At 35.9% G+C, this 14,448-nt stretch overlaps 1 protein-coding gene across 45 annotated transcripts in view; it reads right to left on the bottom strand.

Annotated features, from left to right (window-relative positions):
• The window catches only part of HDAC9 (histone deacetylase 9), an 866,113-nt gene that overhangs the window by 335,840 nt on the left and 515,825 nt on the right, over positions 1-14,448 (bottom strand). For all 45 annotated transcript variants that reach the window (XR_011503369.1, XM_070509860.1, XM_070509723.1 and 42 more), the window contains 3 exons: positions 9,295-9,417; positions 6,314-6,524; positions 5,662-5,879 (listed from right to left, as the gene is read on the bottom strand). Coding sequence is in view for 44 of the 45 variants with exons in the window: in XM_070509860.1 (XP_070365961.1) it covers positions 5,662-5,879; positions 6,314-6,524; positions 9,295-9,417 (552 nt within the window). In the remaining variant the exon portion in view is untranslated. The remainder of the gene's footprint in view (positions 1-5,661; positions 5,880-6,313; positions 6,525-9,294; positions 9,418-14,448) is intronic.

Below are 14,448 nucleotides of genomic sequence, written 5' to 3'. Positions count from 1 at the left end.
CGAGGTGCAGCAAAAAAGCAGAGATTAGTATATGGTCCTCATCTAATTATACTTAAAATTTTAATCTTCCCACAAGTAAGCCATGGATAGAATTATCTTTATTAAAATAAATTTAATATGAAATGTTTACTTGTTTGATAATATGAAGTGTGACTTACAAAATATAAACTTTTTGGAATGCACATGTCTATATAGTTGTTCTTCAAGTTCATCTCCTTGAGAAAATATACACTTTGCTCAATAGTAAACAAATAGTTCTATTTTAGAACTGCCTTCACGGATACTTTATATGGACAAAAAGAACACACACACACACATATGCATGCTATGTTTGTATGTGACCACAGGCATGAAAGAGTATACTCCCCTGGGTTGCTGTGGATGGATGATCAGCGACAAGGAGTGGGTATGAATCATGAGGGGCTATGGGGAATATGTAACATTTATGTTAGAAAATAAAGTCAAGAAAAGGAATACAACAGATACCACTGAAACAAAGGGTCAAATTCTCTTCCAAAAACTAATGAAAGCTCCCCATTTGCTCTGCTCCAGCATTTGAGCATAATTATATTCATGCCTTGCTTGTCAGACATAATATCTACCTGTTTTAATAAGGGCAAGACAGGACATCTGCTTGACCTCCCTTTTACTGGTCTTGTCTTAGATATATTTTTATTATGATAAAATAGCACTCATGTCAAAATGCCTAAGTATCATAGTAATAAATATATAATAAATACTTATATCTAGAGTGAACCTTGACATATATAAGATATCATCTCATGATTTACGTGGGGGTTTTTTTAAAGTGTTGGCTGATATCCAGTCATAGGAATGCATAAGATATTCATCACAGAGCATATTAGAAAGAAAGAAAAAAAGGAAGAAAGGTAAATAGACACAAAAGAAAAAATGTAAAAAGGACAAGATAACCCAGAGAGGTAATGAAACAAGTCTTAAGTCTTATTTACTCAAAGAAAATTCCTTCCTCATGTCCCCTAACCTAATACTTAATACATCGTACTATTGTTTACTTGAGTATTTCACTCTCTAGCTCCCCACACTGTAAGCTCCATGCAGACACTGAATGTTCTTTTCTTAGTGCCTAAAATAGTGTCTGGCACAAAGTAAGAATTCAATATGATTTGCTAAATGGATACATGCATAGTAGTATTTCATTCAAATAAATACTGAATGAAGAAAGAAGTTTCTTAAAATTTCTGCTCATATGGATTTGATAGAATGAATATGAAAAACATAGGTGTTAGAAAAGGTATTAAAATTCTGGTTAAAATAGAAAATATTAGGCATGAATTAATACTATTCTATTAATGCTCTAACAAAGAAATAATCCAAAGAATAAGGTTGTCATTGGGTGGGGGGCAGAGATCTATGTCAAATTATCTTACAACAAAAATGCTAAAGATACTTGGGAAAATTTCTATATCCCATTCAGATAGTGATGTCACTAGAGATTTGCCCTTTTACTAATTAGGCAGTGGTCAGAATACTCCGTCAAAATAATAAAAATGTCCAAGTAACTGCCTTGTGTTTTGTTTTCATCAAAGTATTATTTTATCAGAAAATCTGTGGCAATATTTAAAACGGAAATAGGCTCAGAAGAAAATTACCAATACTTTGTTGTTTTTTGGTTTGCTCTCTTGTATTTACAGGGAAAATTTTATCTTAGAAACCATTTTTTTCTTCCAGTAAAAAAACAAAGATGGGACCAGCCTGGTGGTGCAGTGATTAACTTCGTACACTCTGTTTCAGTGGCCCAGGGTTCACCAGTTTGGATCCCGGGTGCAGACCTATGCACTGCTTATCAAGCTATGTTATGGCAGGTGTCCCACGTATAAAGTAGAGGAGCATGGGCATGGATGTTAGCTCAGGGCCAATCTTCCTCAGCAAAAAGAGGAGGATTTGTGGTGGATGTTAGCTCAGGGCTAATCTTCCTCAAAACAAAAACAAAAACAAAGATACTGGCAAAAGTAACAGTCCTCTTTTGATGCTACTTTATACTATCATGTACTAGTTTAAAACCAACCATATACTTGGTTTTCTGAAAAGGCTCACAAGTCATCATCATATCAATGTACCATATATTAGTAATATAAATTCTTTAATGCATCTCAATTTTTTAAGTGTCTCAAAAAACCAAAAGAACAAATAGTTTAAGCCATCATTTTCTTATGGTTAAGCTTCTCAAAACAGTTTCAGCAAAAATAGAATATTCAAACTGATGAGCAGAGATAAATCATTCTGACAGGCTTTCCACTCATCTTTCTAGCTTGCCCATTATTTACTGGTAGATATAACAATATAAATACTATATAAATCCATGCCAGGGATATTTCTGCTAAGCTACTGAGCACTTGCACCATAATCAAATGAGGCTTAAAATAACTCTCACAACACACCAATTTCCCATGTAAATGTTATTAAAATATCAGGCAACAGGTAGGTAAATTATTTAGCATGATTAATAGCATTTACATTGCATACTTATAACAAGCATGAATGCTTTCATAAATGCATTCAAATAATAGTAAGATATGAGAAAATCTTTAAAATTTAATTAGTCAATCGTATAAACTATGCTCTGAAAAGTATAGGTTTCCTTCTAATTCTTCTAAGGATTATTAGCAATTCAAATATATCATTAAAAATTTCATACCAGGAAGGCCAATCATATTTAATACGATGTAAGTTTAGAAATAAACCTACTTATTTTTTCTTTGCTCTCACTCCAATTTTTGCTTCCCTAAATTCCTCAAAGAAGAACTATTAAGGAATAAAAGGAAAAGATGTTTTTAAATATGTCCATTTGCACACCTCTGTCTTCATGTGTGCCTATACTTTCTGCTAAAGTAAGTATCCAGAGTAGGGGCCATGTTTTTAAGATGCCAACTATTTGACTCCAGTTTGAATGGATTCAGTAACGGTTCATCCATGATAAAAGGAAAAAAGTGACACAAGTTAAAGTTTCTGTGGTTATTTCTCATCAGTGGGTACACCAAATGGTTACAGTACCCATAAATATATTATTATCCAGAAACTTATCTTTTGAAATCTAATTTATGGCCCTCATTTAATATGAAATAAATCTTTTCATTACTTCCTGGGGAAGGGTGAAGAGTAGCAATCATTTCTTGATGGTTCTATTGTGAATACTTTAGAATATTTAGAGATTCAGTATTTTGTTTAATAAGATTCTTCTTTGTTCACTTAGACAATTGAGGGCAGGTGAAATATTTTCAAAATCTGGAGAATACCCAATGTGCATATGCCATCTTGATTGAACATATGGAATACATACTTGGAAAAAAGCCAACTGGAGACCTGCTTGAGTAATCTAAACACCCAAGCTGAGAGGGGTTAATATAGAAAGATCAGCTTTGAACTTTGAAGTTTTCTGGGCTTCATTCTGCCTAATTAAGACAAGATTTAATAATCAAACCACTGTACAAACATGTACCTAAAAGTAAACGTTTGTTTCTAATTTTGAGACGAATTCTTAACAGATTCCAAGGAATCAGCTCCACATGGGAGAAGGTCTCTGATAAGATTTGCTTCTCTCATTGCTAAAATGCAAATACCTGCTTTTCATCTTAGTTTCTCCCATGTGACTGAGTTTAGCATCTGCCTGTCAAAATTTCGAGTGTGATACCAAAATATAAATCCCGATATTAGCATACCATCTGAGTTTGAAGCAGTGGCAACTCTAGGTCATAAAAAATGTATTCTAACATATTCTTAAAGGTATTCATAGGAATCATTTGTAGACGATGATGTCAAAGGGATCAATTTACCCAATTTACGTATAATAGAAAATATGCACTAATCACTAGGAAATAGAACTTAGTAGCAGAAGGAATATCTACAATCCAATACTAATTTTATAAACAAACCTAATTCCAGACCAAAATATTAGGAGGCAAAAAGTAGGATTCTCAGTCTTTCCCTCCACATAAATTTTTTCCCTGGACACTAGACAATTTTTCAATACCCAGTAGTTTTCAGTAGTGCTGAGAGGCCACAAAACAAATCAACCAACCTAACTCTACCAAAATACAGCAAACATATGCAGAGGCACAGTCAAGGCACATGTACAAGACGGAAGTTGCTTCTTCCCTGACGAGACTCATTTTATACAAAATTTGATAAATTTGCATAAATGCTGTAGCAATAAAACAGGCATTAATCTGATGATATAAAAAGAGTCTGTAATATAGTGAAATATAGTCTGCAGTATAGTGAAAGATGGCACGAGAGGCAATTGCTACTGCCAGCCATCCGCACCCACCACCCTCCCAATCCCACTCACATACACATCATCTTTGAAAGTTGCAAAGGGTTGGACTGGAAGAATTTCTGTTCAATAGTGTGGTCTTCAGCCTATGCTCCCTTCTTGGCTCTGCCTTATGAAGATGGAGGCCAAAGAGAAGAGAAAAATTCTAGCCCCATCTGCAAGAGGTTAGCACATGATAAAGGCCCTCTTCTCCTATTGCTATCAGAAAGATGATTAGACCTTGGCCCATGAGGTTTTGTTTTGTTTATATCAAAATACAATAAAGTATTTAAATACTAAGCCAATTTCTAGCTATCCATTTATCAGTAAATAGGACATCATTTCTCAATATAATGCCTCTTTACGATATTTACAGGTGATAAAGTAATAAAGGACAGTGGATAGAATCTTGATACTCAGGACCTTAACATTTTCTAGGAGTGAGAGGACTCTGCTTAGTAAGCCTACCATAGCAGAGAGTAGTGGCAATACTGTACAGACCAATTTTGCTTACAAATTCATTGAAAATGCTTTACTGGCCTGTTTGATATCATTATATTATAATCACTGTTTCTTTGTGGTTGCCTCAGCAGGAGAGCTCCAAAGGATGTGGTATGATACAGGCATGCGCTGTCCATTTCAGCCACAATAGGACTGCCAGAAAGAAACTACCACAAGTTTCTGAGAAACTGCTTCAAACGCTGTTTGGAACAAAACGAGGCATGCTAAAAAATAAGTATAACATGGATACACACAAGTTGCCAACCTTATTGGCTCTAATCTTGTGATTCAACTCTACCTCAAGCCTTTACTGCAATACCAAAAAGTGGGGCTTTGCACACTTGTGCCTGTGTGTGCTTATGTATTAAAATAGGTACTCAATGATAAAGATCTTGTTGATCTATAATCCCAATTTTGCTACAAACATCTAGAGCATATAATGATGGTGAAAACACTGATTTTGTGATGGTGTCCTTGAGCCCTGAAAGCAGGGCTAGGATGACAATCTCTTTTTTTTTTAAGGAATATTAACTCTGAACTAACATCCACTGCCAATCCTCTTTTTGCTGAGGAAGATTGGCCATGAGCTAACATCTCTGCCCATCTTCCTCTACTTTTTGTATGTGGGATGCCTGCTACAGCATGGCTTGATAAGTGGTGCTAGGTCTTTGCACAGGATCCGAACTGGTGAACCCTGGGCCGCTGAAGCAGAGCGCAGGAATTTAACCAGTACACCACCGGGCTGGACATGACAATCTCCTTTTGACTGAAGGATACCAACATTCTCCTCTGGTATGCCCACAAGAGTGAAGAGAACCCCAATTTCTACACCAGTGGTTATGACAGTTTGACTTCGCTTGGCAGCTTACTTTGTTCATGTGGATCTGCTGCTGGTATTGCTTCTGCTTCTCCAAGAACTGCTGGTGTTGCTGCTGAATGACCAGCTGAGCCAAAGTGCTCTGAGGCAAAGGTGCAGACTGGGTTCGATTCAGGGGTCTGTGACGGGGTAATTTGTGGGTACCTCTAATGCCAGGTGAAATTCTCTCTTTTGTTGCCAAGGGAGACTGAGGATGCAAAGGAACTCCACCTAAAAAAAAGAAAAAAAAACCCATATATAATGTATACACACACACAATTTCGTTTAAGAAAAGATAAGAAGCTACAGAAAATATGGGATAAATTTTATGAAAAGTAGTGATGCTACTGGGCAAACATCAGGAGAAGGCTAGGTTGGGTGGGGTGAAAGCAGAAGTGCCAAAACATTGGACGGGTATGAGTCTGACCCATGACTCACCAGTAGTCCACTCTGGCAATGTATGAAGGCTAATGAGGTGAGGTTTTTTTCATGTATCTAGAGGAATAAATAAGGATAAGAGCCTTTCCCACAGTACCTGGTCTCAGGAAGGCCTTTATATTATCACTAAATCTTTACCAAGGTCTTGAGTTAAAGAGACATTACAATGGATTGCTGATAAAATAAAAGCCCTAAGATGACCTGCAAATGGCGCCATTATTAATTACCAGCCACAAGAAGCTTTTGCTGTCGCATTTGTTCTTTCAATAATAAATGCTGCAGGAGAGCTTGGTGGCTGCTGTTGGGCTTTCCCTCCAAAGTGACATGTGGATGGCTTGAAGATGCCTGGATGCTGCCCCCATACTGCCCAGGCAGAGGAACGCCTTGCCTGAGTGTCTGGGTCTCACACTTCTGCTTTTCTTTGAGTGAATTTGAAGCCTGTGTCAAGAAATAATAAAGATGTTAATCTTCTTTCATCCATGTGGGTCATTAGGTCTGTACATCATTAGATTAGATTTTTATTCCATAATCTCCCCCCCCCAGACATACACACAAAAACCACCTTACCCAATGGCTGAGTAGGGAAAATGGACAAAAGCCTGTCTTTTGAACTAAGTGAATTAACAAAGGAGAAATAAAAATAGAGTTGAAGCACTGGAGACAATTTAGTATTGGGTATCATTGCACTGAACTTAATGAGTTTTTTTAACATTAAAATGATGCTAATTTCAGGCTTAATAACTGGGAAGTTTATTTCTAAAATGCTTTAATACACTGCATAAGTAAAAGGTATATTGGAAAAGTAAAATTTATTCAAATTGCTAAACTAATGACTATATCATAGGGATTAAGAAGCTGGAGATAAAATAGTCTGTAATTTTGGAGTTTCAAGCAGAAGGAACAATTTACTCTTTCTCTACATGTCCACTAACCTGAGCTGTTCACAGGGCTGTAGGTTTCCAATATTTAATTTTTAAAATAAAATTCTGCAGATAACTCAGTGAAAGGTTGTATAAAATACGCAGGAATTTGATTTAAGAATGTATTTTATATTAATTCATAACAGATCCCCAAATCTCTAAATATTGAAAATGACACTCCAGATACTTTTGTTTAATAAAATAAACTACAAGTGAAATTAGATATCAAATAAAAATGCTATTAAGAGCTGAAATGTATGATAATATAGTAATGAGGCAATAATAATTATATCATCAATAGTAATAATGAATTATCCTATTCAAAGAGTTTAATGAATGGTGGTCATTTTATATTACAAAAGCAGAAGTCTAATACCTCAAAATTATGTGGCATGTTTCTTTTCAAAACTCATGTTTCATCTTTCAAAATTGCTGTGCACAAGGGAAGCAAAGCAATTTTCAGTGATGGAGAAATGGAAGGACAAAGAGGCAAATGGTTTGTCTTAGTCACACAGCAAGTCAATGCAATGTTTAATCTAGAAGTGATTCCTTCTCTTGGCCTCTTTTCCTTAAAATTTCCCACTACTCAGTGGGGAAATAGAATATTAGAGATCCCTTTGCCAAAGCAATGCTAAGCTTGAAAGATTAATTGTGATGGCCTCATCCACACCAAAATGGAAGCAAAGAAAAATGAAACTTCAATCCAAACCACATTGGTTTATTCATCCACTGGTACCAAATTGTATTACCATTGAAACTTTAAATGGTCTGGCATTAGTACTTGGTCCTTTGGGAAAAAATTCTCCCCAACCACATTAAAAGTGGTGTATGTTTGTGCTAGCTGGTAGGAGTGACTTAAGAACATGCACAAAAGAGTGGAAATAAAATTCCTATTCGTGTGTCATAAAAAGTTTTTGTGTTAGTATTGGATTAATCATCAGAAGAGATAAGAAAAATAGGAATAGAAGAAAAATAATTTTTAATAAGTGAAGATCTGAAAATGCCATCCATGAATATTTGTTAGTTTCATTCCTAATTCCTTTTTTCTTTTCACTAGAACCAGTTGGTTACAAATGTTTCAGGTGAAATTTCAAGGGCATAGCTGAATTTGGTATTTTTAAGGTTTTCTTCAGTCCCCGGATATAAAACAACATCCCAATTTTGCTTTCTCTTCACTGGTACAAGATTACCGTATAACACACGATCAGATCCCACCCTAGGAAAAACACCAAATATAATAAGATACCTCTTAGGTTGATTTTATAATATGTATTAAACACAATCATAAAATTTATCATTTAAAAATTTCACTATAGGTGTACTTGTGCATAAATCAGCACACCATATACACGTCTAATATTCTGAAAATAAATTAGTCTCCAAATGATCAACTCTTTATAATTTTCTGATGTGGGCATAGTGTAAAAGATGTCAGTTTGACAAACTAGACTCAGTGGGAGACCTGCTGCTAAAGATGGGGAAAATTGGTGCCAAGGATTAGAACAAAGTTCTCTTTAAACCTAATGTATCACATGATCTGTGCACAAGTACTCAATTTACTAACCTTTCACAGATGAATTATTCTAGGCAAAGCTCACAAACCTTTCACAATGACTAAAAGGAACATGTATAAAATAATTATTGCTATCTTCTGCTAGTAGGACAGTTACTTCCAAAAGATCCTATTTCAGGTGTCAGGACTTTTAAAGTAATTGATTCACTTTGAATCTCCTAGGAAGAGTTTAATTTTGTTCTTAGAGATGTTTTCCAGATAGGTATTCTTCAGTACCACAAAGTCAGTAACTTCCCCATAAAGTCATTCACGAAGTCAATTCTGTAAACGTAGGCTGCTGTGTTTTATGAGCTACACCTCTCAGTACTGGCCTGAGTTGAGTTCCACGTCTGCTACCTACTGCCTCTGTGATCTTGGGCTTTTAAACATTCCAAGTCTCAGCTTCCTCTTCTGCAAAAACGTGGCCTCTAATCTCTGTTCTGTGGGATTGCTGTGTGGAGTGACTAAAATAATATATCTGGAGAGTGCTTTCTTTTATAAAAGCTATGAAGTATTATACAAATGTTAGCTATTACTTTTATATATTATTATATGAACCTGTATAGTTCTTTAATTTGAAATTAAACTGAACATCTTTGAACAACTCAGCAAATGGTGAAGGAGAAGCAGAGTCTACCAAGTTTCCCTGAAGTCTAAATATACAAGAAATGACAGAGAGATGCCCTGTGAAAATGTCACTCTGGCTGGTTTACGCTGTTGCTGTGTAATGACTCACATTGAGCTGGGTTGGCACTGCTGGAAGTCCCAAGGTAATGTTGGGCAAAGAGGGAGAGGTATAAAGACTTAGCAGGTTCATGGAATCTTCGTGAATTAGAATGCGTTGCTGTGAAACCATTTTCTGTAAAAAAAAAAAAAAAGTGGAGTTTCAAAATATTACAACATCACAAATTTTACTGTAAATGTTCACATTTCAGAATAGGTTTTATATTATCATAATTAGTCAAAATACTTAAGTATTTATTTTATGATTTCTGTATCCAAAGGTTATATGTAAAAATTAAATTAAAACTTTCTTCATCAGACATAATTATAAAATCTGAAGAAAAGGCTTCTATGTTCATTTTGCAAAACTGATTTTTAAAATTCTATCCTTATGGAATATAATCAATGTGTTTGTCATCAACTGGTAAAGTACAACGATTAAATTGAATAATTCTTATAAGAGTATATGTGCTTTTTTGTATTACTGAGTGATGACTATCTATATAATGCTACTCTAATGACTATCTTCATATGGGTTAAACATCATTCTACTGATGGGAAAACTCACACAAGAAAATCTTAGATTAAATATCTCCATATAGGACTTCTATAATAATTAATCGTTATCTTTTTTTAATATAAAATTTATGAATAGATAACTCTGTGTGGTGTTTTATAGATTGTTCATATTCAAAAACTAAAGTAAATGTTAAAATATTATGAGTTCCCTGTACCACAATAGCCTTCATTTACATTGAAATACCTTGAACGTGTCGGCATCATAGTCCTTTTTACAACAAATACCTTTTTTTAATCCAATACTAAGAGTCATGTTTTCTCACATGTGGCCTAATATGGTTGCTTGAATTACATTTTCTGTTTAACTCTTGCTTCCCTCCCAGAACTCTTATACAATAAGAGTTACAAAGGTCTTATTAGACTAAGGAACTCTGGCCTGATATGGTCCCCAAGGGAACAACATCCCTGAAAAAGAATACTCCATGTAACAGTATGACACAGTGACTGCTTTCTTCCCAAACAAAAAAGCATATGGGACTCCAATAATAGACCACCTCCAAGAGGGATATTGCACACACGGGCTTTGACTAAAGTAAATATAATAACTTGTCAAGCATGTTTGGGGGAGCCGTAGATTTTCCCCTGGACAAACCTGGGATATCAATTAACTGGGGAAAATATCATGTGCTAATACAATGCAACCTCAGAATGTCACTGAAGAGTGATGCGCCACCAAAACACAGGATGTTATTCCAAAACATCACCTCAATCATACGTTTGTTTGGAGATGAGTCATAGCCTTAACATAGTAAGAGCAGAAGGTTAAATGTGCATTTTTCTCATTGCAACTTGGAATTCCAAACTAACTCAGATTTTGTTTTTTCTCAAAAGAACAAAAATATTTGTGCATGAAAATCAAGAGGTATACTGAAACTTTTAACCTTACATGGACTTTTACAAAATTAAAATTTAGGTTGAAAGTATATTCGTGTAAGCAAAATACTAGCTTGTCTTTTTAGTTTGACCAAATATGCAGCTGTCGCTGATCGCTCCTAAAATAAAACTGCAATCTCACACATTGTAATGGTAAACTCTTTTCCAACAATCTTCAGGCTAGAGTGTTTTAGACAACTTTAAGTATACATATATACCTGAACAAGAGCAAAAAGAATGTATGAGGAAGTAAAAATATTTTAACTAGCTTATTGGCAGCAAGTAGTAATTAATAAAAGGATATTTCATTCACTCATTCATAGATGAGAAATAAACGTGGAAAAATATGTGCTTTAAATCATGTATAATGTTCATTCAAGGTTGTATCTGCTTCTCACAGCACTGAGACTTGGCATGCACTGTGGGAATGACACCAACAGATACCACAGACCTCACCAAGGAGGTTACCTTTGTTTCCCAGACAGAACTTCTACAATATCCTCCTATCTCATCACAGGAAGCAAATCTATACTAGCAAGAGAAAAAGGTTTCTTCTCAGATATAATCACAACAGCAGCACACTGGCTGTTCACATGGGCTTTGACTAAAGTGAAGAACTTGGGGAATATTCTTGCTATGGGATTTCAGATCCCTGTAGTTTCATATCAAAATTGACTGGCTCCATTTCCTACGACAGTGTGTTGATTTTCACCACCTACCAGATGCCAAGCCCAGTCCCAGGGATGTTTTGGACATTAACCTGTTCTTCATATGCACTCTCCAGCTAAGATTATGCTTGTTATGGATGAAGAAGCTGAGTGATTTCTCCAAGTCTGGTTCCCAGTGGGATCAGTAATAAAACTTTTAAACTGATCAATGCTATATGATTTGTTATCAGGTACTGTTGCAGAAGCTACATACCACTCTGCAGCCATGACTGAAGGATAAGGAAACCATGAAAAAGTATGAAGAAGGGGGAAGCTTTAGAGATGAAGAGCAAGCAAAATCAGGCCCTGAGGCTTACAGAAAGAATAAAAGTGTGCAACTGGGAGGCAGCTGACCTGGGCATGAGAAGAAAGTGAAAGCCCTGGTGATTTTATAGATGTGAGGATCTTCTCATCATGCAGACGATTCCTGAAGAAGCAAGGAAAGTGTGAAGTGCCCTAAGCCCACTAAATACAGTTGGTTCTTCCCACAGAGACTAACTGGTATAGTACCATATCGTATCGTAGAACTTCAGGGATTGGGACGTTACTTAGTTTATTTCCTTCAATTACTGATAGGGAAACAGGCGCAGCATTTATGCATACTTCTAATGGCTAGAATTGCAAATGATTTAACAGACCTGAAAAAATCTTTTCCTCAAATTATTATCCTTAAACATAACTTTTTTCAGTTTGGCTTTTTGATAGAAGCACTCTATCTGTTCCAGGTTAATGTTTCTTAAGAAGAACCTGGAGCTGTAGTCTACAGGGCTAACAGAGTACAGATACACTTGAAAGCCAGGTGAACAGGTGGTATGAGGTACCATTTCACAGAGACAATGAAGGATCCTGACCAGCATTGTTGCAAGGCTAGAAGGTTACCCCACCTTAGCATTGTGGTGAGCTCACAAGCATTTTCAGCCAAAGCCAGGATTTTTCCAGGAAGCAGTTTTGAAACTGATCCAGCACTGAAATCAGTGCTGTGCTAAGATGCCAACATTTCACATCTTAGAACATAGGGAAGATGGTTTTAATCTAAAAGATTTTCAGAAGCAGAAACTATTGCTATAGTTAGAGAAAATGGAAATATTAAATGTATAAATGGGCATCAATTAACATTCACAGAATAATTAATGAATAACAATTAAGTTAGATTAGCAGTGTGATACTGGGTGGTAGGCGTATAGAGATGTCCTATACCACACAAGTTCACATGCTAATCAGGTACACAGAAAAGTAGAGAACTAACCCTAACGACCTGTAATAATTACTACAATTAGAGTAGGGGTGAAACAATGGCACAGAGCAAGGTGTCAATTTTAAACCAGGCTTGAATGGGTCACTAGCATTTTACCAGAAAGAGTATAATATTGGGAAGAGGGATATGATTAAGCTAGGTGTTGGGGCAGGAGAGGCCTACTCACATTTTAATAATGACCTTCAAAATTTAATTACTTTTCTTACCATGAGGCCAGTTGGAAGCCTATCTTACAGATAATATTTGCAATTCAGATGAATAAAATACACATAAACTGAAAATTATGTCTCTCAAAAGAGCTATTTAGCCATTGGAATCAAGAAGCTCCAAGTTCCAAACAGAAGATTCAAAATCTCTTACAAAATGGACAGTGGCAAAAATCAGAAAAATGGACAATGTCAAATGTTACAGGGATTTAGAAAGGTAAAAACCATCACACATTCTGGTGGGACTGTAGACTGGTACAGCGATTCTGCTGAACAATTCAACACTATAAACCAGATAATTACATTACACACTATGACTCAGCAATTCTTCTGCTAGGAATTATATCTTCAAGAAATTCTCTCATTAAGCTGTAGGGTGACGTCATGGGTATATACTGAAGCATTTTTTGCTGGTGGGAGACAACTGGAGGCCACTCGGGTATCCAACTGAAGAACCCATGCAAACAAAAATACAGGAGAGAAAGACTGCCTATGGGGGGCAAGGAAAACAGAAGCAGGGGTAGGAGATACAGAGGCAGGAAGGAAGAAAGAAAGGAAACCTTTCTCACTCTTAAGAAGACAAAGAAGTCAACAGATGACCATTGACAGAATACTAGTTGTATAAATAATCACCTACTTCTTAAGAAGCTCGTAAAGTGGATGTAGAATTTTCAATTTACTAAATGTTCAAAATTACCTACAATATGCATGAGCAAAAGAAAAAGAATATAAGTATCTACAGAGTTTTGGTGAGAAGCAGTCTGGACTGGTGAAAAGAAGTATGGTGTAGCTCCTTACACGTGAGGACTGCCTCTCACTGGCTTAAGAGTCTGGGCAGCTGCTTACCTTCTTTGGACTCCAGGCCCCTCAGCCTAAGACTGAAGCACCTCTGACTAGCTCTATCAGGTAACATCTGTGTCTACTAAAATGTCCTCCAGGAAGATATGCGTGTAAACCTCAATCTGCTTTGGCTTTAAAAGGTCTCACATCCCCAAATCTAGACTATCTAAAAAAAAGAGAGCCATATAAAAAACAAAACAAACAAAAAACTCTTAATCATTCAATGTTTGCCTGTGGCGTTCATAGTATTTTTCAAGATAGTACTTCTACTCTTTTTTCAGACAGTTAATAGAAAATTAAAGTCTCCACATAATGAAGAAAATTTTTTAGACAGTAAAAATCTCTAAGTTTTCATTTTTACTAGACATCAAAGAATGTATTACTATAAAATGGTTGGGAGACAGAAAAAAAATCATTTGACAGGGCTTCCTTTGCATTTAAAAGGCACTGATGTTTTGTTAAAGGTCTTGCTTTACAATATTGAATAATGCTATTCCTAGTAAAAGATCCTTTTGTCATAGCAACCTCCTTTCCCTGAGGGAGGGAAAGCGTTTCATTTGCTGCCATCTAAAACCATAGCTCTACGCCCACTCGGATGGGAGCATAACATTTACAGCAAATGTCACAACAACTATTATGAAACAATAGGCAGATGAGTCATGTGAGATTGGGGCAAAACAAGCGACATTTGGAGTACTTAACCTTAT

Source organism: Equus asinus, chromosome 1, assembly GCF_041296235.1.
Source record: "Equus asinus isolate D_3611 breed Donkey chromosome 1, EquAss-T2T_v2, whole genome shotgun sequence".
NCBI classification, from domain to species: domain Eukaryota; kingdom Metazoa; phylum Chordata; class Mammalia; order Perissodactyla; family Equidae; genus Equus; species Equus asinus.
The sequence above is the reverse complement of the archived record's forward strand: the minus strand, read 5'-3'. Positions and strand labels throughout refer to the sequence as shown.